Genomic DNA, 25023 nt, shown 5'->3' on the forward strand with positions numbered 1-25023 from the left:
TGCACTTTAAACACGATCTGATTGATAGTAATGAGAACATCCACACCTTTTTAAACTAAATCAGGGAAGAGGAAGGTGTAGTTCTCACAAATACACATGTAGCCTACTGTACTTTTATATCATACTTTCTCAAACACTCGCCGTTAACGGTCGTCACCTGCGCACAGGTAAAACTCTATGTCCATGTAAGGATAATTGGGCCCTGCACTTTTTCTGGATATTCTGCACGTTTGCAGTATTTCAGTCCATTGGAATGAGTTTTAACACTGGTTGGAGACGCAGCGGAAAGAAAAATGACTGCAAAGGGTGAGTAGCAAAATCCACGTAACTAGGCTAGTTGCAGTAGCCACGTTTCTTCCGAAGAAACCCAGCAATCTTTTCTAAAAAATATACAGCGGTCTAAACAAGTTGTATTTGTGGTCACAACAGTGATTGGTTTATGTAGTGCGAAATGTAGTTTGCCACCCTGTTCTAAATCTGTAGCTAGATGGATTTGATAAACATTGAGTGGCTGTGTAACCATTCTGATACAAGATACACAAACGTTTGTATTTGTTATATATTAGAACGTTATTGCCAGGTGTTATTTTAGAATTACGATTTAGACCGTATGAAGTGGAAATGTAATTGATTTATTTAAAAAAAAAATGTCCACACAAAAAAGAAAATGAAGCTCATGACTGTTTCTACCTATCAAATCAGTACACTCGAAAACGTTCAAACCTAGGAATAGCTTCTCTAATGTATAATCTAGGAATAGTTTCTCTAAAGTATAATCTAGGGAAAGCAAATTTGTAATCACAGTACCGCTCTTTAACATGACAGGGCATCACTAGTGATTAGGCCTACATCTGGAGATAAATGTACAGTAAAGGAAGTTCAAAGAAGATAGGGTAAAATTAGGCTAACTAAATTATTTTGTTATAACAATACTCCAAATATGCATAGGCAGTTACTGAATTTCTACCACTGTGTTCCTAGTACTTTCCTTACGTATTTTCTAAGTGCCCAAACTGCTTACTAACTATAGGCTACTAACTAACTAGGTTGTTAAAGTTGTGTAGGCACGGGCCCACACACTCATTTTATTTTGTATTTTAAATGGGACATTATTTGTCTTATTACCTAAACATGCAAACACCATCCGATAGAATTCATAGCTAGCATTGCACTGGAATGATATTCACTCGAATGGGATTGGTGGCCAAAAAGAACTAGCTGAAAGCCACACCCCCAATAAACCACGGATATGACCAAAATGTGATATGTTTTGTTACTGAATTTCTGGCTATGCTACTGGCTTGTTATGAAATAATTACACAAGTTGTTCTACTGGTATTTATTCTGGAGTGAGGCCTATGTAAAAATATGGCACCACCACTCCCTCTCAGGTGATGTGCTTTGATAAGGAAAAATACAGTGCTGAATATAAAACTATACTGAACAAAAATACAAACGCAACATGTAAAGTGTTGGTCCCATGTTTAATTAGCTGAAATAAAAGATCCCAGAAATTATCTATGTGCACAAATTTGTTTACATCCCTGTTTGTATTTCTCTTTTGCCAAGATAATCCATCCACCTGATAGGTGTGGCATATAAATAAGCTGATTAAACAGCATGATCATTACACAGGTGCACCTTGTGCTGGGGCCAATAAAAGGCCACTGTAAAATGTGCAGTTTTGTCAGACAACACAATGCCACAGATGTCTAATGTTTTGAGGGAGTGTGCAATTGGCAGACTGACTGTAGGAATGTTTACCATAGCTGTTGACGTATATTTGAATGTTAATTTCTCTACCATAAGCCGCTTCCAACGTCGTTTTAGAGAATTTGACATTACGTCCAACCTGCCTCACAACCGCAGGCCACATGTAGCCACGCCAGCCCAGGACATTCATATCTGGCTTCTTCACCTGCGGGATCGTCTGAGACCAGCCATCCAGCTAATGAAACAGTGGGTTTGCACAACTGAAGAATTTCTGCACAAACAGTCAGAAATAGTCTCAGGGAAGCTCATCTGCATGCTTGTCGTCCTCACCAAGGTCTTGACCTGACTGCAGTTTGGCGTCGTACCGTCTTCTGTGAGCAAATGTCACCCTCGATGACCACTGGCACGCTGGTTTGCTGATGTCAACGTTGTGAACAGAGTGCCCCACGATTCCATGACGAGATCCTGAGGCCCATTGTCGTGCCATTCACCCGTCGCCATCACCTCATGTTTCAGCACGATAATGCACGGCTCCATATCACAAGGATCTGTACACAATTCCTAGAGGCAGAAAATGTCCCACATCTTCTATTGCCTGCATACTCACCAGACATGTCACCCATTGAGCATGTTTGGGATGCTCTGGATGTGTACGACAGCATGTTCTAGTTCCCACCAATATCCAGCAACTACGTACAACCATTGAAGAGGAGTGGGACACCCTGATCAACACTATGCGAAGGAGATGTATCGCGCCGCATGAGGCAAATAGTGGTCACACCAGATACTGACAGATTTTCTGATCCACGGCCTACCTTTTTTTAAGCTATCTGTGACCAACAGATGCATATCTATACTCCCAGTCATGTGAAATCCATAGATTTGGGCCTAATGAATTTATTTCAGTTGACTGATTTCCTCATATGAACACTAACTCAGTAAAATTGTTGCATGTTGTGTTTAATTTTATTCCGTGTACATAGGAAATAGAAAGTGAACTATAATTGTAAATGACAGCAAAGATTAGCATCTACAGGAGAGGAATTAGATTACAATTGGAGATCTCGGCATTGTTAAATGAGACACGTCCGCTAGTGCTTACTGTATGTTCTGTCTGGTATACTGTGACCCTAGGGACACCATGCAGGCTGAAGAAATCTCAGCCAACCCCAATGGCTCCCCAACACTTAGTTTACTGTTCATGGAAAACATGCAACAGTTTCTGTGAAATATATATTTCTCATTGTGTCAAGGCATTGAATGGGATCTGATTCATTTAGTCATTCATAACAGCATGATTTTGCTTCTAGGTTGTCCGTCATAAACAGTGCAGAACTTGACCCCATCCACACAGATTTCAAGTAAGTTTTCCCTTCTGTCAATTTCTGTACCCTAGGCATGTTTGACAACAGATTTCTGTACCCTAGGCATGTTTGACAACAGATTTCTGTACCCTAGGCATGTTTGACAACAGATTTCTGTACCCTAGGCATGTTTGACAACAGATTTCTGTTCATAGACTTTCTTTGGGCATATTACGTTTTGGTTAATCTACCCCTGCACTGAACATATCTTTCAGTCAGGATTTCTATGGGTTGCAATATTATGTTACTCACACAATAGTCCCTATTGAAATAGTTTCCGTCCCTTGTGCTCACCTTTTTTTCTAAATGGCCTCAATTTTGCCCCCCTGTTTCAGGTTACAGTTACCAGACAACAAAGATTTACTGAACTCTACAGAACCATTGAACACTTAAGTCTCAGAGTCAATGGCTGATGGCTGGGTGATATACAGGGTTGAGTAGGAAAGGTTATTGAAAATCAGCAGTAAGCGTGAGGGCAATGACATCGCTTCTTCCTGCTGTTCAACATATTAATAATTCAGAGAAGTACGCCATTAATGCTGGCTATAATATCCGGTCCAGGCAGGGTGGGATCAAGAGGATTCCCAGCATATGTTCTCAACCATAGAGACATCATTTGATTTCCATGCCTCTCCACCCTGAAGAGAAAGAGAGGATGGCCATATTGCCGTACAGGTGTAGAGAGGAAGATGAGATGTAATTGGATCTACCTTTGGCACAGTGTGTCATTGGGTTCCTTAGGTTATGTCACCAGTATTTCCTAGTGCTACACCACCTCTGGTCTTTATCTGTTCCATTTGTTTTAAAACAAGTGCATTTGGTGTGTCTGAATTGTTCAGTGTCTGTATGACATTGATATTTGATCACTCCCAAAGTCTTAAACAAGCAACTTTACTTAGACCTTAACACAACTGTAGACATACCATTTTTATCTCATGTCTTTGAGGAAATAACTGCTTAAATATGGATTGTGTGGGAGGTGGAGCTGTCCATGAAATGAATTGCTTTCCTATGATAATTTATAACAGAAAGCAATGTAAATTCCCTAAATCAAAAAGAGCAGTAGCCTGAATTGAACCCCTAGATGCTGTTCTAGTGCTCATAAATTTCAACACTTCAGTTCAGATCTGCAGATCAGAGAGCAAGATAACGGAACACTGTACATGTACATTTGAATCTACTGTCTACACAATGTCTCTTGGCTCTGTTGAAATGAACCACCTACTAGAGGAGAGTGTGGGCCACTTTTTTCAGGCAAGGCTTTGCATCCACAGGCAAGATGTTCATTGTGTAACATAAATGTTTTCATACATCGAAGAAGACAATCCACCCGCACATGACCCTGGTGTGTACTGTTGGTAAACTCCAGCATCGCTCAATGAATAAAATACAAGGACAGGTTTCTTGTGTGCCCTATGGCTGTCAGAGGGGTGGCGATGCAGTGAAGTGACGTATAATGGGAGCAATGACACGCTTGTCTGATGTGTCCCTGCTGCACTGCCTGCTGAATAATGTTCCCCAGAGGAAACTAACTAACCTTGACTGAGGCAAAGTCGTGTGTGTGTGCCTGAGATGACCTCTTTGCACGTGTCTAGAGATTCACAGATTTACCATGTTGTAAATCACTCTTCCTCTATGACCTAAATTTAGACAGCTGTCTGAGAGCTCATTCTGATAAGTGATTGGCTATTTCCATGGGTCATTCACTTTCAGAGCGATTGGCTGTGGTGTAATTGCTGGACCTCAGTGGTACTCATCTCTCTCTCGCTACATACACTGCGTGCACAATTATTAGGCAAATTGTATTCCTCAGGATTCATTTTATTGTTGAACAAACAATGCTCTCAGTCAATCCAAAATGTTATTGAACCTCAAACCTGAACGTTTAACAAAGGAAAAGTGAGTTTTGTCTTTGGGAAATTGGAAAATATATGTGTGCACAATTATTAGGCAACTATTAGTGTGCAGAATTATTAGGCAACTAAATTACAAAAATAATTTCTCTCAACTCGTTTATTCTCAATTTTTAGAGTAAGTGTAACAGATAAGTAACACAAAATGACAATTAAATAACATTTTTGGCCTTTCAAAAATATTCAGTGACCAATATAGCCACCCTTATTTTCAATAACTGCCATGAGCCTTCCATCCATGGAGTCTGTCAGTTTCTTGATCTGTTCACGATCAATTTTCGCTGAAGCAGCAACCACAGCCTCCCAAATGCTGTTCAAAAAGGTGTATTGTCTTCCATCACTGTAAATTTCACGTTTGAGAAGGGCCCACAAGTTCTCAATAGGATTTAAGTCAGGTGAGGAAGGGGGCCAGGTCATCATTCAGGCATCTTTGAGGCCCTTGCTGGCTAGCCAAGCAGTGGAGTACTTGAATGCATGTGATGGAGCATAGTCCTGCATAAAGATCATGGCCTTCTAGAATGCTGAGGATTTCTTCCTGTACCACTGTTTGATGAAAGAATCTTCCAGAAACTGGCAGTAGGTTTGGGAGTTGAGTTTCAGTCCATCTTCAACCCGAAAAGGTCCAACTACCTCATCCTCAATGATAGCAGCCAATACCAGTACCCCTCCTTCACCTTGCTGGCACCTGACTCAAAGTGGTGCCCTGTGTCCATTACTGATCCAGCCACGGGCCCATCCATTTGGTCCATCAAGAGTCACTTTCATTTCATCTGTCCATAAAACCTTAGAAAAATCTGTCTTCAGGTATTTCTTTGCCCAATCTTGACGCTTCAACTTGTGAATCTTATTCAGTGGTGGTCTTGTTTCAGTCTTCTTGACCTTGGCCATGTCTCTGAGCACTTGACACCTTGTACTTCTGAACACTCCAGGTAGGTTGCAGTTCTGGAATACGGTGGCGCTGGAGGATAATGGGTTCCTGATAGTTTGACGTTTAATTCTTCTCAAGTCTTTTGCAGTTCATTTGCGCCTTTTCTTCCCCATGCGTTTTTTGCGCCCCAGTTGACTATTCACAACAAAACGTTTGAATGTCCGGTGGTCACACCTCAATAGTTTAGCTATTTAAAGAGTTTCGCATCCGTCTGAAAGGCATTTTACATTTTTGGCTTTTCAGTGTCAGTTGAATTTGTTTTTTGGCCCATTTTACCTGAGGTAATGAGGCTGCCTAATAATTATGCACACCTTGATATAAGGTGTTATTCACTTTCGCCACACCCTCCCTCATTACACAAATACATATCACCTGAAAATGATTAAATCCAATAAGCATTCAAGTTTATATGGTTTGGAGTTCGAAAATGTGAATAGAAACAATGATAAGATCAGAATACTCACTTGCCTAATAATTGTGCACGCAGTGTAGTGTTCTACTGGCTCTCTAATAGGGGGCACCCGGGGCAGTGCGTCTGTGCTGCTGCTGCTGCAGTAGTCAGCCTGAGTCACTGCAGTAAAGGCTTCCTCCTTAGCAGGAATCTTCCTCTCACCAGCATCAAGTCATTGTACATCTCTGTCCGGAATCTTGCAGAGAGATTTTGACATCTTCCATTCAAGATATTCAGGGATCTGAATGAGTTCTGCTGGGGTGTTTTTGCGGTCATCTGAGTGCAGTAGCCTATTGTCTTTGGTTGATGTTATACTCAGGGTATCACCTTTCTGTGGTGCATAGTGAATTTTTTGGCTTATGTTTTTTTGTTGTTTATCATTTGACTCGAGTCCTGTGCAGCTAGGCCAGCCCTGCTACTGCATCAGCCTATCAGAGAAGAAACTGCAGTGTGTAGCGTGAGTGTGATGATGGGAGGAGGTGGGACAGGAGGAGGAGAGTTAAGGGACTGTGTGTGTTTGTGGAGGCGGAGAGTTGGGGGGTGGAAGATGTTTAGTTTCTCTGTGTGATAGTCATCCCAATCTTATTAAGGGCTGCGTTCTTCCTCCCCTCTCCTGCCTGCTTGCCTGCTGTTGCCAGAGGTAGAGACTGTGTCGCGCTGCGCCGCTGGAAAGGCCTGAGCAGATAGTCAATTCTCTTCTGCGTTTGCTGTCTCTCTACCTCCCTCTAGTACTCTGTCTGCCAGATGAAAATGTCCGGAGAAGCAGAAACTCTGTCAAACGGGTAAGAGATATTTTGAGGCTGCGTGGTGAAGTGATAGGTACTGACAGTGTGTTGAAGTAAACAGAGAGATGCTGCGTTTGTGGTTTTGTGTGTGTGAATGTAATATACTGTCACTAGTCATTTCTACTGGGATTGAAACCAGAGGGTTCTCAACTTAGCTGTATCTGGAAAAACTGAACAGGTTTTGTTTTTTAAGATCCACCTCTTCTCTTTTGTCTGATTTCATTGTGTTTAGAAGCAGCTTGTTTTACTGCAGTATTACTTTGTTGGCATTTCTTAACTTCCTAGTACTTTAATTCAATGTAAATTAACACTGGTGAAAGCTTTCAGGAGGAATGCAGATAAAACAATGTTTTAGCACTCTGTGTGTGTGTGTGTGTGTGTGTGTGTACATTCGTCTGAGTGAGTGTGTGCATGTTTGATTACTTCTCAGAGCAATGATCTCTATTGTGCAAGTTACCCTCCAGAGAAATCAGCATCGCGGAGTTGCAAACTTCAATTAATTAATTATCTGGACAATGAATGCTATGCACAACCTTTCAGGAAACAATAGCCTCCATTGTGTGTACATTATCATGCCATTTCTCAGACCCATCTATGCCCCTATTGACTTTATGGTTAAGTCTTTATAAGTGTGCAATGTTAAACTACTGGGCACTCCAAGCTAGGCTGAAAAGACAGGCTACACAGCCTCCTCTTCCTAGTATCCTGATGGTTAATGTCCAATAGCTGGAAAATAAACTTTGTGAACTCAGAGCAAGGCTTCAATCGCAGAGGGACATCAGAGAATATCGTGTCTTTGTTTTTACAGAGACCTGGCTTACGGACAATACACTTAACTCTGCTATTCAACCAGACAGCTTTTCCATTTTCTGGTGAGTCAAACGGCGGCTTCTTGTAAGAGTAGGGGGAGGTGTATGCTTCCTCATCAACAATTTCTGCTGTTCCGAAGTTGAAAACATCTCAAGCTCCTGTTCACCTGACGTGGACTTTCTGATGCTAAAATGCCTACCTCACTATATGCCGAGTGAATTATTGTGTTTTTTTTCACAGCTGTGTACATATCGCCAAAAGCAAACATCAAGGCGACATGCAGCGAACTGTACAAGAACATTAGCCAGCAAGAATCATCTCACCCGGAAGCAGTCTTAATTGTCACTGTTGATTTTAACCAAGCACATTTAAAAAAAAAAAATAATAATATATATATATATATATATATATATATATATTCCAAAATATCACCAACATGTATCCTGTCCCACGAGAGGAAACGACATGCTGGACCATGTATATGCAAACATCCTTGACTCGTATAAAGCCATCCCCCGCCCCCACTTCGGCCAATCAGAACTCATCTCTGTTCCTACTCCCTGCCTACAAGAAGCAAGTCAAGAGGGAGCCACCTTCACATAGAATAGATAGGTGCTGGTTTTGAGAATATTGATTTGGAATATGTGTACAGATTCATCCACCCAGTACTCATCCATTAACATTGAGGAATATACATTGTCACTCACAGGCTTTATTAGGAAATGTGTTGATGATGATGTACCCACAATAACAATCTGGACATACCCCAACCTAAAACCCTGGATGATCGGGGATATCTGTACCATGCTGATAGCCCGTACAGCAGCATTCAGTATCAGCAGAATGAACCCTGACAACTTGGTGGTGTGTACAAGGCAAGCAGATACGAGCTCTGCAAATCCACAATGGAAGCATAAAGACAATACAGACTCAAACTTGAATTGATGTTTGACAACTCATACTCAGGACGCATGTGGCAAGGACTACAGACTATCACAGACTACAAAGGTAAATCCAGCTGTGTGGTGCCCATCGAAGCCTCCCTCTCAGAGGAGCTTAACACATTCTATGCTCGCTTCGAGGCAGACAACACTGAGCCATCGAGGAAGTCTCGCTCCTCCGGACGACCAGGTGCTTTTGCTCTCCAAGGCTGACGTGAGAAACTCTCAAAAGAACATCCCTGGCCATGTCTTCAGTGTGTGCTGACCAGTTGGCGGCGTCTTCTCGGACATCTTCAACCTGTCCCTGTCCCAAGCTGTAGTCCCCACCTGCTTCAAGGAGACTACAATCATCCCAGTGCCCAAGAAAAACAAGGTGACATGCCCAAATGACTTGCACTCACCCCAGAGTCTAGTATGGCCCACATCAAGGCCAGCGTGCCAGGCACACTGGACCCACTCCAATGTGCCTACTGCTCCAACAGATCCACGGAAAATGTAATTTCCATCGCTATTCACACGGCCCTAACACATCTGAACAAGAGGAACACCAGTCAAAAGTTAGAACACACCTACTCATTCAGGGGTTTTTCTTTATTTGTACTATTTTCTACATTGTAGAATAATAGTGAAGATATCAAAACTATGAAATAACACGTATGGAATCATGTAGTAACCAAAAAAGTGTTAAATAAATCAAAATATATTTTATATTTGAGATTCTTCACCCTTTTACTTGATGACAGCTTTGCACACTGTTGGCATTCTCTCAACCAGCTTCATGAGGTAGTCACCTGGAATGCATTTCAATTAACAGGTGTGCCTTGTTAAAAGGCGTGAGCGACGTCATCTAAAAAAAATGTCTGTTCTAAATTCTTTTGACCAGCAGGTGCCACTAGTGTACACTGTTGATCAAAGCATCGAGTAATGAATTGGCTGGAAATGCTCAATGCTTCAGGAAGCTTCGTTTACCCATCACTTTTTTTTGTGACTTCACAAAAAGCCAAATTTGAAGACACCAATGGTAACGTCTTATTCTCTTATCTATTTTAAATAAAACTGGTAGAAGTCGTGTTCGCAGAGGGGCGTGGTTTACATAGCTAGGTAGTTAGTCGACTGGTGCCAAAATTGTACTGCAGTTTGTCAGCAAAGAGGTTTTCCATATTCATCTAAAGCAAATATACTTATAGGTTTCTGCTTTCATCTGTGTCTGGTGTTAGCTAGTTACTGGCTAGCTAGGTATTCAGCCAGCATGGAACAAACGCGGGGGAAGGGTTGCCCAAAACTCAGATGCAGTTGTCATGTCATTACATCAAGAGACATGCAAAACGGGAGATTCATACAAACTTCTTGACATCATTGATAGTCATGATATATGAACATTGTCTGGCAGACAATATATGTAATGTACCCAGACCGCAACCTGTTTAAGCAAAAATTGTCCAAGATGGACTAGCTAGCTAGCTAGTGCTGACAATTCCTTTTGGGCTAGCTAAATTATATAGCCAACATTTTGTCTATGTTGATGCTTTTACAATAACCAAACAGTAATTAGTGAAACAATGACAGGATTGGATGTTGTATGCAATTTCTATGTTGTTTGAGTTGCTTTGTCTCAGCACATTGTCTTGACATCATCTCACTGCATCATAAGCCTTTTCAAAGAACTGTCTGTCATGGTGAGCTCCCCGCCCACTTAGTCTGTCTTCCTGGGAGTTATCGGGTCAAATATTGTGGGTGATGTTTTAGTCACTCAAAAGGCTAATTTACATAGGAATCAGAATGACTGTTAGGGACTTTTTAAAGCTGTTTGCTGATTGTATCAACTGATTAGAAACTGGGCCCTATGGAGACTCAGTGTGTGGTAGTATTGACCCCTAGACTGTCTGTGTTGCGCTGCCATTCATGACTGTGTTGTAGTGAGCAGGAAGTGAATGACCTATAGCTGCTCATATGGTGGAAGGATGGTATAGTCATCCCCATGTCATTAGCTTGTGAAGGGGAGGAAATAAAGGCCTGTTTTTCAATATGGAACCTAATGGATTCATTATAGTTTGAGAGAGTTCAAGCATGGTCTAGCATAAAGAGGTCCTCTGTATCACTGATCTTCAGGAATGCAAAAGGATGGCTGTCAGTTAGTCACCCTCATTGTAGAGATTCTCCTCAGTTGTGTAGGCCAGCCTCCATTGTTTGGCTTAATACATTGTGTCCATGAACCCATTTTGCTGAGAGGACATTTTGTCGTCTTTGGTATTGTTAAACTTGGGGTGGTTTTGGTATGAAAATAGTGTGGCACAGGACAACCAGGGTTTTCAGCCTGTTGAACAGCCTGCTCTTGTTTTTAATGGTAGGGAGCCTTGACATCAATATTTGTTTGTTTGGGATGAAGATTACTCTATATTAAAAGATTTGGTGAACCCCCCACTTATCAATACAAATGTTTAATGCCGATGAATGAGAGAGCTGCTCATTGAAGAAACTGTGGTAAAAAATCCAATGATCTTGTCAGATGAGAAAAATTTAGCTTTAAGCTGATAGCAGTAAAATAACTGTCGATGATAGACAGAACCGCAGAGAAAACATTGTGAAAGCCTGCTCAGATCAGGTGGGAGAGTGGGACAATATCATGACCTGCGCTCCTCACAGAATGTGTGGAAGTGTTCTGTGTTCCTTTTGCCCTACCACTAAAAACAGAACAGGGGCACTGCAGCAGAGTTGCCTGGGAGAGAAAAAGAAGTGACGTGGCTCTTTTTAAAGATATCTGTTAGTGTAGCTAGACAGTGAAGTACTCCTTTGTAGTTAAAGCTGTGTCATGCTACTCTATAGACTGAGCTCATAGACATTTCACCGAGTTCTTGATATTAACAAACAAGATTTTGTCCTGGGGTTCATTCATAAAAGAATAGAACACATTTAGGTCCACTGGGAAGCTGGCAGTAATAAGCTTCTTTTATTCGACAATGTAAACCTCATTTATCTCAGAGGCAAATGATTTACTTGTTTGAGGGGAAGTCAAAAATAGAATGTGTTATTTTAACATGTAGGTTCTGCGCTGAGGACCAATGGTAGATATTGGCCAAGACACTCATTATGTGTTAAAGTAACATACTTCATTTACCTAACCTTCATCTGTCTCTTTCCCCTTTCCTGTATCTCAGGTCCCAGAAGTCAGACCTGTCTGTAGCCCTGGAGGACTGCATGGCAGCGCTGGACCTGTTCCTGAGGAATGACTTTGAGGAGGCCCTGTCCAGGCTTCACTGCAGGTGAGAGACCTGGACCCTGATCGTGTGGGTCGACACAAGTGGCTGGTGGTAATACTGTGTCCTAGTTTCACAAACACCAAATAGCACTGGCAAGTGGCATGGTTTCCTGATCAGTTTGTGCTTCACCAACTCCTTTCTTGTTCGTTGTCATGTCATAACCTGGCGACCGGGCTAGGCTGGTGCTACAGTAAAGTGTACACTCTGTGCTCGTTTCATAAACACCATCTCTCCTATTGGACACCCCTTCAGCATTGTGTTCAAAAACACAATTGTCAAGTTTCCTATTACTCTGTGAATTCTCTCTTTCATTATCATGACCTTCTCAACATATAATCTTCTCTCTTCTTTGGCCACTCCCAAATCCCAGTTTCTCTCCAGCCCTCCCTAGTGTGTCTCGTTTCTCATCCCCTCGGTGTTACACAACTCAGTGGATATACACTACTTATCTAATCCCTACCAGTTTCCATGTTGAGCTCCTCTTTTAGTTCTGAAATGTACACGGTAGTCTAGTATGAGCATGAAATTAAGGAAATATTTACCCCAAAGGGTAATCTTGGCCAACCTGCCATTGCCCCACCCTCTGGCTCTTACCACGCAAGGCTTGGCATATTCTGTCAGCTGTCACCCTGGGGCTAGGCAATGGGAGTGATGGTAGACCGAGTTCTGTAGGCAGAGCAAAGGTATAGGCATTTAAACCGCCCTCTGGCTTCCTTTGTTTGCTACCGCTGTTCAAAGAAAACCTTTGTGGGAAAAGCCTCCACGTCATCAACATCCTAGTGTTTAATATCAACTAATGCGTTGCTGAGAATAGGTTTAACACGGTATTGTGTGGGAGAACAGTCATAAGAGAAAATCTATTAAATAAAAAAATAACCCATAGAGAAAGCCTGTGGTGCTGAAATAGCAGTGCGTCTCTCTCTCTCTCTTGTTCTCCCTCCTTTCCTCTCCTCCGTTCAGGCTTATGTACTGTACTGACACAGTAAGCTGGGCCAGGTATAGTCCAGAATCTCTGCTGCACAGCACACACAGTGGCAGGCTTTCTCCCATATACTAAACCTCTATAATAATGCAGAGTATGTTTATACTGTGGTTTGTCTTTTCATATCACAGAATGCTAAACACAGCAATATATATTTGCTGAAATATACATTTGATCAAACAGCAAGATGATCATAAGCTACTGCATGTTCATAGCGAAAGAGACGAAGGCTTGCAGTTAGATCAGATTTTTTTTAAAGGACGAAGACACTGCAATGACATAAAAACAGACAGCCAGCCTCATGCTTTTAAGCACAGCTTTATATTCGGATTAGACAGTAAGATTCTGCATTGCCTGCTTCTCTCTGAAGCTACTAGCTAGCTGTTCAAACATGTGGACTGGGCAGGAACAGCAGCAGGCCTTAAGTAATTGTCCTGCCCCAGGTTGTCCCTCCCTCATTCCTAATGAGTGCTTTACACTAGGTGTGGAAGTGTTGATCAAGTTAACATTGTAAAATGCGGGGGAGGGAAGTGTTGATCTAGTATACATTGTAAAAGGTGGGGGAGGGGCTGCTATACTGTACAACACGTACAAATGAAAGACATGTTCAGACAGAGGATGTAGCGTCACCACCTACTGTAGAATGGCTCCGTCTCATTGGCTGGCCACGATTCAGGCTAAAAGGCAGAGACACAATGGATAGCAACTTGCACTATAAATCTTACTACTCTGAAGATGAGAGTAACCAGCTTCTACATTGGTGCTCTCCCCCATTCTAATGCTTTATTCTTCGGAGCTGTGTCAGAGCAATTTGACCACACTTACAAACAACTAAAGTTACCTCATGTTGGCACTCAACGTGAGCGCTGTCAGGTTATGCAATTCACACTGAAACGTGCATGACGAAACGACGAACTTCCCTCCTGCTGGCTGGCTGTTTTTAAGTTGGTGTTTTTTTTTTTTTGCAGAACATTAGATTAGATTTACCCATGATGGTGAATAAGCTTCAAGAGTCAGGAGTGCAGGCCCCACAGTCACCATCGGCCCTTGTCCTTCTCCGTCTCCACAACAGTCAACAACAGTAGACAGAAGGCAGGCAGCAGGCACAAACATTCCAAATCATGGCCTGTTTTTACCATGCTGCTCTTTTTCCTGACAAAATATCTCCTGATTTGTCTCCCTTTTGAAAAAAGACACGATATATACAAAAGTATGTGGACACCCCTTCAAATTAGTGGATTCGGCTATTTCAGCCACACCCATTGCTGACAAGTGTATGAAATCAAGCACACAACCATGCTATCTCCATAGACAAACATTGGCAGTGGAATGGCCTTACTGAAGAGCTCAGTGACTTTCAAGGTGGCACCGTCATAGGATGCCACCTTTCCAACAAGTCAGTTTGTCAAATTTCTGCCCTGCTAGAGCTTCCCCGGTCAATTATAAGTGCTGTTATTGTGATGTGGAAATGTCTAGGAGCAACAAAGGAGTGTGAAATGCCAGGCATGCAGTCATGTGACATTACAGTGGAGAAACTCACCAGCATTGTCCCATCCTGCCACTGTGACTATGGTGGAACCTGCTGGGAACAAGTCAGACCAGCGCTCCTGGTTGTGGAATGTTAGTGTCACAGTGTGACATTCAGGGAATTCACATAAACCTGTTTCCAAGAAAACATATTGTAACTTAAAGGAGCTGGGCTTTTTAAAGAGTTTTTGGTCAGAAAATACATTAAATATACTAAACTCAGCAACGTCGTTTTTTCTGGACCCTGTCTTTTAAAGATAATTCATAAAAATCCAAGTAACTTCACAGATCTTCATTCTAAAGGGTTTAAACACTGTTTCCCATGCTTGTTCAATGAACCATAAACAATTAATGAACATGCACCTGTGGAACGGTCGTTAAGACACTAACAGCTTACAGACGGTAGGCAATTAAGGTCACAGTTATGAAAACTTAGGACACTCAAGAGGCCTTTCTTCTGACTCTGAAAAACACCAAAAGAAAGATACCCAGTGTCCCTGCTCATCTGTGTGAACGTGCCTTAGGCATGCTGCAAGGAGGCATGAGGACTGCAGATGTGGCCAGAGCAATAAATTGCAATGTCTGTACTGTGAGACGCCTAAGACAGCGCTACAGGGAGACAGGACGGACAGCTGATTGTTCTCGCAGTGGCAGACCACGTGTAACAACACCTGCACAGGATCGGTACATCCGAACATCACACCTGCGGGGCAGGTACAGGGTGGCAACAACAACTGCCTGAGTTACACCAGGAATGCACAATCCCTCCATCAGTGCTCAGACTGTCCGCAATAGGCTGAGAGAGGCTGGACTGAGCGCTTGTAGGCCTGTTGTTAGGCGGGTCCTCACCAGACATCACCGGCAACAACATCGCCTATGGGCACAAACCCACCATCGCTGGACCAGACAGGACTGGCAAGAAGTGCTCTTCACTGACGAGTCGCGGTTTTGTCTCACCAGGGGTGATGGTCGGATTCGCGTTTACTGACGAAGGAATGAGCGTTACATCAAGGCCTGTACTCTGGAGCGGGATCGATTTGGAGGTGGAGGGTCCGTCATGGTCTGGGGCGGTGTGTCACAGCATCATCGGACTGAGCTTGTTGTCATTGCAGGCAATCTCAACGCTGTGCGTTACAGGGAAGACATCCTCCTCCCTCATGTGGTACCCTTCCTGCAGGCTCATCCTGACATGACCCTCCAGCATGACAATGACACCAGCCATACTGCTAATTCTGTGCGTGATTTCATGCAAGACAGGAATGTCAGTGTTCTGCCATGGCCAGCAAAGAGCCCGGATCTCAATCCCATTGAGCATGTCTGGGACCTGTTGGATCGGAGGGTGAGGGCTAGGGCCATTCCCCCCAGAAATGTCCAGGAACTTGCAGGTGCCTTGGTGGAAGAGTGGGGTATCATCTCACAACAAGAACTGGCAAATCTGGTGCAGTCCATGAGGAGATACACTGTAGTACTTAGTATCTGGTGTGGCCACCAGCTGCATTGACTGTTACTTTTGATTTTGACCCCACCCCCTCTTTGTTCAGGGACAAATTATTCAATTTCTGTTAGTCATAAACTTGTTCAGTTTATGTCTCAGTTGTTGAATCTTGTTATGGTCATACAAATATTTACGTGTTAAGTTTTCTGAAAATAAATGCAGGTGACAGTGAGAGGACATTTATTTTTTTGCTGAGTTTACATATTGAATGTCAATGATTATATACTTATACTTTTACAGTAAGGACATCCATACATGTGCTCCTCCTCTTCATTTGTGTCGAAGACATACAAAGCAATCTTTTTTGTTGAGTCATCTAACTGCATTTTGAGAAGGCAACAATCGCTGCTAAAAATATAGCTCAATATTTCTGTTTCTTTTTTTCTTCCTTCACAGAATCAAAGACAGCATGTACCATGCGCTCACATACGCCACCATACTGGAGATGCAGGCCATGATGACCTTTGACCCGGAGCACATCCTGGCAGCGGGTAACACCATGAAGGAGGCTCAGGCAGTATGTCAGCGGTGAGGCTCATTTGTAATGGGTCTACATTCTAAAACGAGATCTTCAAAGTTCTTGTATGCTATTTATTTCCTTTAGAGGCAACAAAAGCAAAAACAAATGTTTTGGCTCAGTGGTAAGGCTCCCCTATGATATCTATTCAATCATGAAGAGAGGAACGACATGATCTGATCAAGTGAAACCACTGTGAATCTTGTAACGTGCTTGTGACTAAACAAGACACATTTACCTCAAACTCCTATTATGAAGAACAGCCATATACAGGGGAAATATATTTGGCTCTGGATGAACCCCGGCCATTCCAGTGGGGAGAACCTCTGGCTGTTTTGGGATATGTTCATCCTGGTCTGTGGTGGCTGGTTAGCTGTTCTGACATGATCACAGAGCAAATATCACCCAGGTCCTATCAGATCTCGCTGGCTGGTGGTATTTCAGAGCGGCCTGTAACAGTGAGTGTGTGAAAATGTCCTATATGGATACGCCTGTCCAAATGGTGGGACACACACACACACACACACACACTCCCAGACTGGGCCTGCCACACCGCCTGAGAACCTTGGGGGGGTCAGAGGAACCCCATAACCGGGACCCTGTGCTATTGTAAGAGACGCTCTACATCTTATCTACACAAGCCATAAAATGTGTCTGGGCCACACTGATTTGCATGAAGAGTAGATATCTACGCAAATACAACTTTTACAGGAGGATTAACATTATCCCACGGGTCACTGATCAGCAGTGGTTACAGTAAACCACTCGTTATATGCTTGTATCTCCCTTAATCCATATCATGTAATTCCCAATACTGAAACCTGATCTGAGTTAGCCATACTGTCGGTCAATGTCTGTCAATGATTGTGGTTACCACATGTCACCGTTTTTCAATATCCAAGCACAAGAATGTGTTGAATTCCGAGTTTCTTAGCTCACACATCCACAGACTGGTGTTGAATTGTTGTGGACCAACTCTGCTATGTCTGTTTCATCCAACACTGTAATGTTGGATTTCGTGTGTAATAGTGTAAGTTCTGTATGTAATCTCTCCCAGGTTCCGCAAGAAGTCGACCTTCAGCAACAGAAACTTCACAGAAGGTTAGAACATTCTAACTTCAGTACATTCTAACTTCAGTACATTCTAACTTCAGTACACACTAAGACACAGACCACAAGCCTCTTATCTTATCACTCTTATCACTAGTGGGAATTGAAAAATTGCTTTGTATTCCTAAATAAATAAAACCCTGCTACTGTAAAATATACTTTGTTTTTTGAGAGATGTTTTAATTTAATACATTTACTTTTTAGCAGACGCTCTTATCCAGAGCGACTATGGGTTAAGTGCCTTGCACAAGGGAACATCAACAGATTGTATTTCTCACCTCGTAAACTCGGGGATTCAAACGAGTGACTTTTCAGTTACTGGCCCAACGCTCTTAACCACTATTACACCTTGATGGTTGTTCAGTTCTTGAGAATACAGTTTAAAATGTGTTTCTTGTCTGTGGGTTTACTGTGCAGCCTCCTGCTGATGTAATGGTTTGAGAATGTCAGAAGATAATTGTGCTGTCATTTTCACCTCAGAGGAACTCCACGCTGAAGTGTGCTATGCAGAATGTCTCCTGCAGAGGGCAGCACTCACCTTCCTTCAGGTAAGGTACTGCTACCACATCACCCACTGACACTCACTATCTCTTTGCAGCACTGATACAGATGTTCAAGTTTGTTGTGCATTTATGATATTGAAATTGTTCTTTCCCCCTGTTTCTGTAGGATGAAAGCATGATCAGTTTCATCAAAGGAGGAATCAAAGTGAGGAATAGCTACCAGACGTATAAGTAAGCACTCTTGATGTAGTGTATGGCCTTTATAGTGCGTTTCCCTAATGTCTCAACTCGTACCATTTTTTTACCCCCTTTTCATGATATCTAATTGGTAGTTACGATGTTGTCTCATCGCTGCAACACCCCAACGAGCTCCAAGGTCGAGTCAGGCGAAGGTCGAGTCATGCGTCCCCCGAAATTTTACCCACCAAGCCGCGCTGCTTCTTATCACACCTGCTCGCTTAACCCGGAAGCCAGCCGCACCAATGTGTCGGAGGAAACACCATTCAACTGACAACTGAAGTCAGGCGCACGGCCCGACACAAGGAGTTGCTAGAGCGCGATGAGCCAATCGTTTGCCGCCTATAGGGCTCCTGGTCACAGCCGGCTGTGACGCAGCCTGGGATTGAAGGCGCCACTCGGGAGGCCCCTCTCAACTCATACTATAGTAAAGAATGTACATCTGTATTTCAGAGAGCTTCATACGGTCCTCCAGTCCTCTACCTACGTCCATGGTGACAATCATGGGCATTTTGAAGGCGGGGTCAAGCTTGGAGTAGGAGCCTTCAACTTGGTGAGGGAACTGCTTCATGTCGATAATGTTTGTGGTCCAGTTTGCTGGACTGGTAGATTGTGTAGAAGGACCTTTTTGGTGTGAGGGTTATATAACTCAGTGTAACTCAACACATAGCCCTGATTGGTACAATATGTAATTGTGTTGGTCTCATCTTCTCACTCTTCCACTCCTATGTTCTTGGGTTGTGTACAGATGATCTCCATGCTGCCCACACGGACCCTCAGGTTGCTGGAGTTTGTTGGTTTCTCTGGAAATAAGGTAGGTTTCCTACTGTTAACCTGTTGGCCCTGAGATGACAAGTGTGAAATGTTGAGCTGGACTGGGCTGGATGGACTGTGCTAAGTCCGCGGTGTCCTGCGGTGTGTGTGTCTGCAGGAGTTTGGCTTGCAGCAGCTGACGGAGGGCTCTGCAGGGCAGACTTTCAGGTCCTTCCTGTGTAACATGCTGCTTCTCTGCTACCACACCTTCATGAGCTTCATCTTGGGTGAGAGACAGGTTGATGTTACCACACATCAAACGTTACCGCACTGACCTTTTCAACTCCCAAAACAAGCCTTATAGCAGGGGTGGGCAAAGTTTTTGGTTCGAGGGCCACATCGGGATTTTGAAATTCAACATAGGGATGCATTTTTTGGGGGACCAATTGTTTGTTAAAATCAAATTTTCGGGGGCCTCCCGAGTAGCGCAGCGGTCTATGGCACTGCATCGTAGTGTTTGAGGCATCACTACAGACCCAGGTTCGATCCCAGGCTGTTTCACAGCTGGCCGTGACAGGAAGACCCATGAGGCAGCGCACAATTGGCCTAGCGTCATCCGGGTTAGGAGAGAGTTTGGCAGGCCGAGATTTCCTTCTCCCATCGCGCTCTAGCGACTCCTGTGGCGGGCCAGGCGCATGCACGCTGACACGGTTGCCAGTTGTACAATGTTTCCTCTGACACATTGGTGCAGCTGGGTTCCGGGTTAAGCGGGCATTGTGTCAAGAAGCTGTGCGGCTTGGTTGGGTTGTGTTTCGGAGGACGGACGTCTCTCGCCCTTAGCCTCTCCCGAGTCCGTACGGGAGTTGCAGCAATGGGACAAGACTGTAACTACCAATTGTATACCACAAAATTGGGGAGAAAAAAGGGGTAAAAAAAAAAGAATTCACTAAAAATAAATACTTAAAAAATATAAATAATGTATGTCTCGCGGGCCAGATTGAAGTGCCCGGACAGACTAAACGAACATTAAATAACATTGTATTTTTCTTCTCGTGGCTTGCAGGCACGGGGGAGGGGGATGTGGAGGATGCTGAGAAACTGCTTCAGCCCTATCTCAAACAGTATCCTAAGGTCAGTGAGGACATTTGTATAATTTATAGCAGTAGAGTAAAATCATATTCCAATTGTATTGGTTTTGTGAAATATTGTGAATTATTTGGGGCATAGGCCTGTACACACACTCATTCCCATCAAAACAGTTTACAGTGAAACAGTGTGTTCTATACCTGTGTTGTTTTAAGGGATCTATCTTCTTGTTCTTCGCTGGTCGAATAGAGGTTATCAAAGGAAACCTGGATGCTGTGAGTGTGGATCAATGATTTTGACTACTACCAAAATGATTTTGTGTTTAGACTACAAACCATCCCTTTTCATGTGTGTGTATTTGTGTGTACCAGGCTATAGAGCGCTTTGAGGAGTGCTGTGAAGCTCAGCAACAGTGGAAGCAGTTCCATCACATGTGCTACTGGGAGCTGATGTGGTGTTTCACATACAAGAGACATTGGAAGATGGCCTACTTCTACGCTGATCTGCTCAGCAAAGAGAATGCATGGTCCAAGGTGGGACATTCTGCAGTTATTGTATTTTGCATATCAGTACTATATAGTCAAGTCTGAAGGACATAACATCTGTTTCAGTACAGTAATGGTTGCATTATCTCGAAGGCACATGCGACAAAGTCTTAACAGAATATAGATTAGCTTGTTTTACAGCTTTTAATGTATTCCACTTAGTCTCTAGAGGGCCAAATTGATGATGATGCCTAAGGAGTAGTAGTAGTAGTTTCAGTAGTAATACATGCACATTTCCCTCCAGGCAACATATGCCTATATGAAAGGTGCCTACCTCAGCATGCTGACCAGGGAGGAATGCCAACCATTCCGGGAGAGCGAGGTAGTGCTGTTCAGGTAGGTCACTGCAATATACAAACCCCTGTGTCACCATAATGCTTTGTACTCTATTTATTTCATTCTACCCAGGGTTCTTGTATAATCAAGTCATTCTATCCAAATGAATCAATATGTTATATGTATCCATTGTCTATCCATTCCAGGCAGGTACATGGGCTTAAGCAGAAAATAGCTGGAAAGTCTTTGCCAACTGAGAAGTTTGCCATCCGAAAAGCCCGTCGTTACCTGACTGAGAACCCGATAACGCTCCCTGCACCTCCTCTGGTCAGTACTGCATGGTTTGACAGCATGTTCCCTATTACATTGTAATTATAGTGTAATAAAACACTACTATTATCTATGTGTGGATTACTGTGACACCTGTTGGCCTTGTCTGTCCTCTGCAGGAGATGATGTACATCTGGAACGGCTACACAGTCATCGGTAAACACAAAGACCTCACGGAGGGCATGCTGAAAACACTGGACGAGGCACAGGCAAAACTCGACAATAGCCCAAGTAAGTAACACAAACGTATGTCACCCTGGAGAGTTGATACTGCCTCTACACATTCATTTAGGAACAGCATTAATGATTGGATTCAAACAACTCCTTATCTCGTTATTATCATGTTTAGCAACACTGTTTAGTAGAGTTTTGTGATGGGGCTTGATTGTTGTACGTTGTGTTCTGAAGGGACAGAGTTCTCCATAGACGACCAGTGTTTGGTGAGCCTGCTTAGGGGCCTGTGTCTGAAGCACCTGGGACACCAAGAGGAGGCTGAGGCCTACTTCACCCTGGTCCTTTGCAAGTGAGCGCCACACACACACAGTCGCGCACACTCATCTTTTCACAATATGATAGTGGAAGAGACCTACTCTTTTACTATTCCTTACAAGTTTAGCAATTACCTCCTTTCTTGTTTCAATCCTGATCTCTGTTGTATTTCTTTCTTGTCAGTGAAACACAGATCAAGTTTGATCACTACTTGGTTCCCAATGCACTGCTTGAGCACGGGCTGCTGTGTCTGGAACAAGGGAGGAAGGAGGAGGGCATCAAACTACTGGAGACGGCCAAGTGAGTGTCTTGGTCCTTACACAACATAATTATCTCTACCCATCTCAATACAATAGTTCATTGAAATTCTGAAACCTGTCTTTTTTACAAGAATTCTATTAGTATGTAAAGTAAAATCATCTGGCCAGGCTTTTTCATTGTTTACCTATATTTACAGGCAAAATTACAAAAACTACTCCATGGAATCGCGGACACATTTCCGAATCCAGGCTGCTTTGCACAAGGCCAAGGCCACAGGAGAGAATGGGATTCACACCATGCCCTCCAGCCCGTAGCTGGTGTGGGAGAAACGGGGCCAATGCCCAGCCGTCCCACAGTGCACAGCCCAACGCCGCAGGGATGAGGCAGAGTACCAAACCAGCAACAAGCATAAGACTGGCCAGCCACCGAGCTCTAAGAAAGACCCCCAACACTACACAAGCATAATGTACACTGAAAGGTCAAAAGCATACAGACAATAGTATTTACTCAGACAAAGAAAATATACGCAATATATAGAAAATACCACACTGCAGGATGGAGATGTACAGGGTTTCATCAGTCTATTGCAAAAACCTATGGTTAGATACCCATGCCTGAATGTTCACCCTCCAGCATAAATACATACATTCGCTGGTAAACATGTCTTTTCACACCTGTCACAGGGGTTTTTGCAACATATTTGAGTGGTTAAAGGTATTCTCATAGGTTTTTCCCTCTGCTCGGCGCTAATGACTAAAAGCACTGTGGCCAATCTTGGACAATGTCTGTCTTGTTGACCGTGTTCTATTGCAGATAACCTCCTGCCCTAAGGCCTTTATCTCTGTGCTTATACGACTGGTTTTATTTGTATATTTCAATTTTCACCCTGAACAGCTCAATGGAAGTTTTGGCACATTGGATCAACTGAACCACTTTCTGGGAAGGAATGCATGACCAGTCCAACTGAATGTTTGTGGATATAGTGCCCACTGACATCTGCACAAAGTTAAATCATCCAGCCACACAAACACATTGCAGGAATGCACGTGTGATGGTAAGGGGTTATTTTGTCTGTTTATTTATTAACTGCAATGGCACCTTTTACAAAATTGTCCTGTTTTAAGTGGACCGATGAATGTGTCTTTTAGAAAGGCAGGCTCCTTCCTTGTTCTCTACATGTGGACACAATCCAACAGTACTTGAGCTCAAACAAACAAGTCTTTCAGATTGACACAGGAAAGCCAGGCTGCCAGTTTCATCTGTAGTGAGTGAAGCGTTGACAACCACAAGAGCCTTCCATATATAAATATACAGCTCAGACATCAACATAGACAAGAATGGCTTACAGGGAGTTGTTGTACATTAACAGTAGTGGAAAAAGTACAAGTGACAATACCTTAATTGAAAATAACTCAAGTGAAAGTCAGCAAAATATTACTTGAGTATAAAAGCCAAAAATGTAACTGGTTTAAAATTGACCTAAGTACAGTGGTGGATAAAGTACTCAATTGTCATTCTTGAGTAAAAGTAAAGTCTATACATCAAATAGCTTGTATTAAGCAAACCAGATTACACAATTTTCTTGTTTTTTTACGGACAGCCAGGGGCACACTCCCAACAATCAGAGATAATTTACAAACGCAGTATTTGTGTTTAGTGATTCCGCCAGTAGGGATGACAATGGGTTATATTGATAGGTGCGTGAATTGGACCATATTGCTGTCCTGCCTGAGCATTCAAAATGTAACAAGTACTTTTGGGTGTCAGGGGAAATGTATGAAGTAAAAAGTATATATTTTCTTTAGGAATATAGTGGAGTAAAAGCTGTCAAAAATATAAATATTCAAGTACTTATACCCCAAAAAGTAGTTCTAAAAAATATTTTTACTTAGTTACTTTACACCACTGTAAATTAAATAGTTACGTTCTTGTGTAATTAATGATCTAATAAACTGTATATGTTATTTGTGATTAGAAAAAGGGTTACCTTTTTTAATGTTCTATGATTATTTAATCTCTATTTACAACAAAAGAAGTATCCAAACCCAGGCATTAGAGTGGTGTCTTGAGTTTAAATGTTGGAATTAGAGCTGATTTAGCTGTTTAATTTAAATTTCTCTAAAGGGTGAAGGAAATGTATAAATAGATTTTTTTTTAAATATAGAGATTATCTTAGTTTGAGATATTCTAATGACTAGGTCAGACATTTTCTTGTTTTGTTCCATTGTTTTCTTTGTTTGTACTATTTATGTCAGTAAATTCAATCTTATTGGCTCTGTGATGAGGTCAGAATATGATATGGGGCATGGCTACTGAGCAGATTAACATTCCTGGACCTGTACATACTAAATGTTTGTTTTGTAATTTAAGATTAAATTATGAAATAAGTCACTCAAATTGGGTCTGATTAGTTTTTTTTACTCTTGTACAACCCATTTTCTTTTGGATAACTGGATGAACTGCACTCCGAACACCAAGCTGCTGTCTGGATTTCAAATGTACTATTGTTTGTGATAGTCCATAATTTTGTCTTTCATGTAATGGTATCAAGTCAAAACTGCCATACTAGGCAGCCACGAACCAACCACGACATGTACTGTATAGGGCACATTCAACTGAACCCCCCCCTCTCAACAAAAACACATAATATAGGCCTTTTATACCACTTACTACTACTACGCAGTTCAGTTGAATGTGGTTTATACAGCACATGTCGTGGTTGGTTCCTGGCTGCCTAGTTTCTTCGTTCC

The 25023-nt window shown here is 42.6% G+C and overlaps 1 protein-coding gene across 4 annotated transcripts; it reads left to right on the forward strand.

Moving 5' to 3' along the window:
• Window positions 1-24670, forward strand: LOC115192497 (tetratricopeptide repeat protein 39A). 4 transcript variants are annotated; one of them, XM_029751076.1, is made up of 19 exons: window positions 1-306; window positions 3024-3074; window positions 12061-12165; window positions 16563-16694; window positions 17741-17784; window positions 18274-18341; window positions 18463-18527; window positions 18987-19086; window positions 19282-19347; window positions 19465-19573; window positions 20350-20417; window positions 20588-20647; window positions 20744-20905; window positions 21162-21253; window positions 21400-21520; window positions 21643-21754; window positions 21932-22046; window positions 22196-22312; window positions 22470-24670. In XM_029751076.1, exons 1-19 carry the CDS (start codon window positions 254-256, stop codon window positions 22585-22587), a joined length of 1758 nt encoding a protein of 585 aa, XP_029606936.1. In that variant the 5' UTR covers window positions 1-253; the 3' UTR covers window positions 22588-24670. The 4 variants fall into 4 exon arrangements, with proteins under 4 accessions (XP_029606936.1, XP_029606937.1, XP_029606938.1 ...); XM_029751078.1 differs by lacking the exon at window positions 1-306 and adding an exon at window positions 7099-7151 and having other exon boundaries at window positions 3038-3074; XM_029751079.1 differs by lacking the exons at window positions 1-306; window positions 3024-3074 and adding exons at window positions 6440-6826; window positions 7099-7151.
• The last annotated feature ends 353 nt before the right edge of the window (window positions 24671-25023 follow it).

This window comes from Salmo trutta, chromosome 4 (genome assembly GCF_901001165.1).
Source record: "Salmo trutta chromosome 4, fSalTru1.1, whole genome shotgun sequence".
Classification (NCBI taxonomy): domain Eukaryota; kingdom Metazoa; phylum Chordata; class Actinopteri; order Salmoniformes; family Salmonidae; genus Salmo; species Salmo trutta.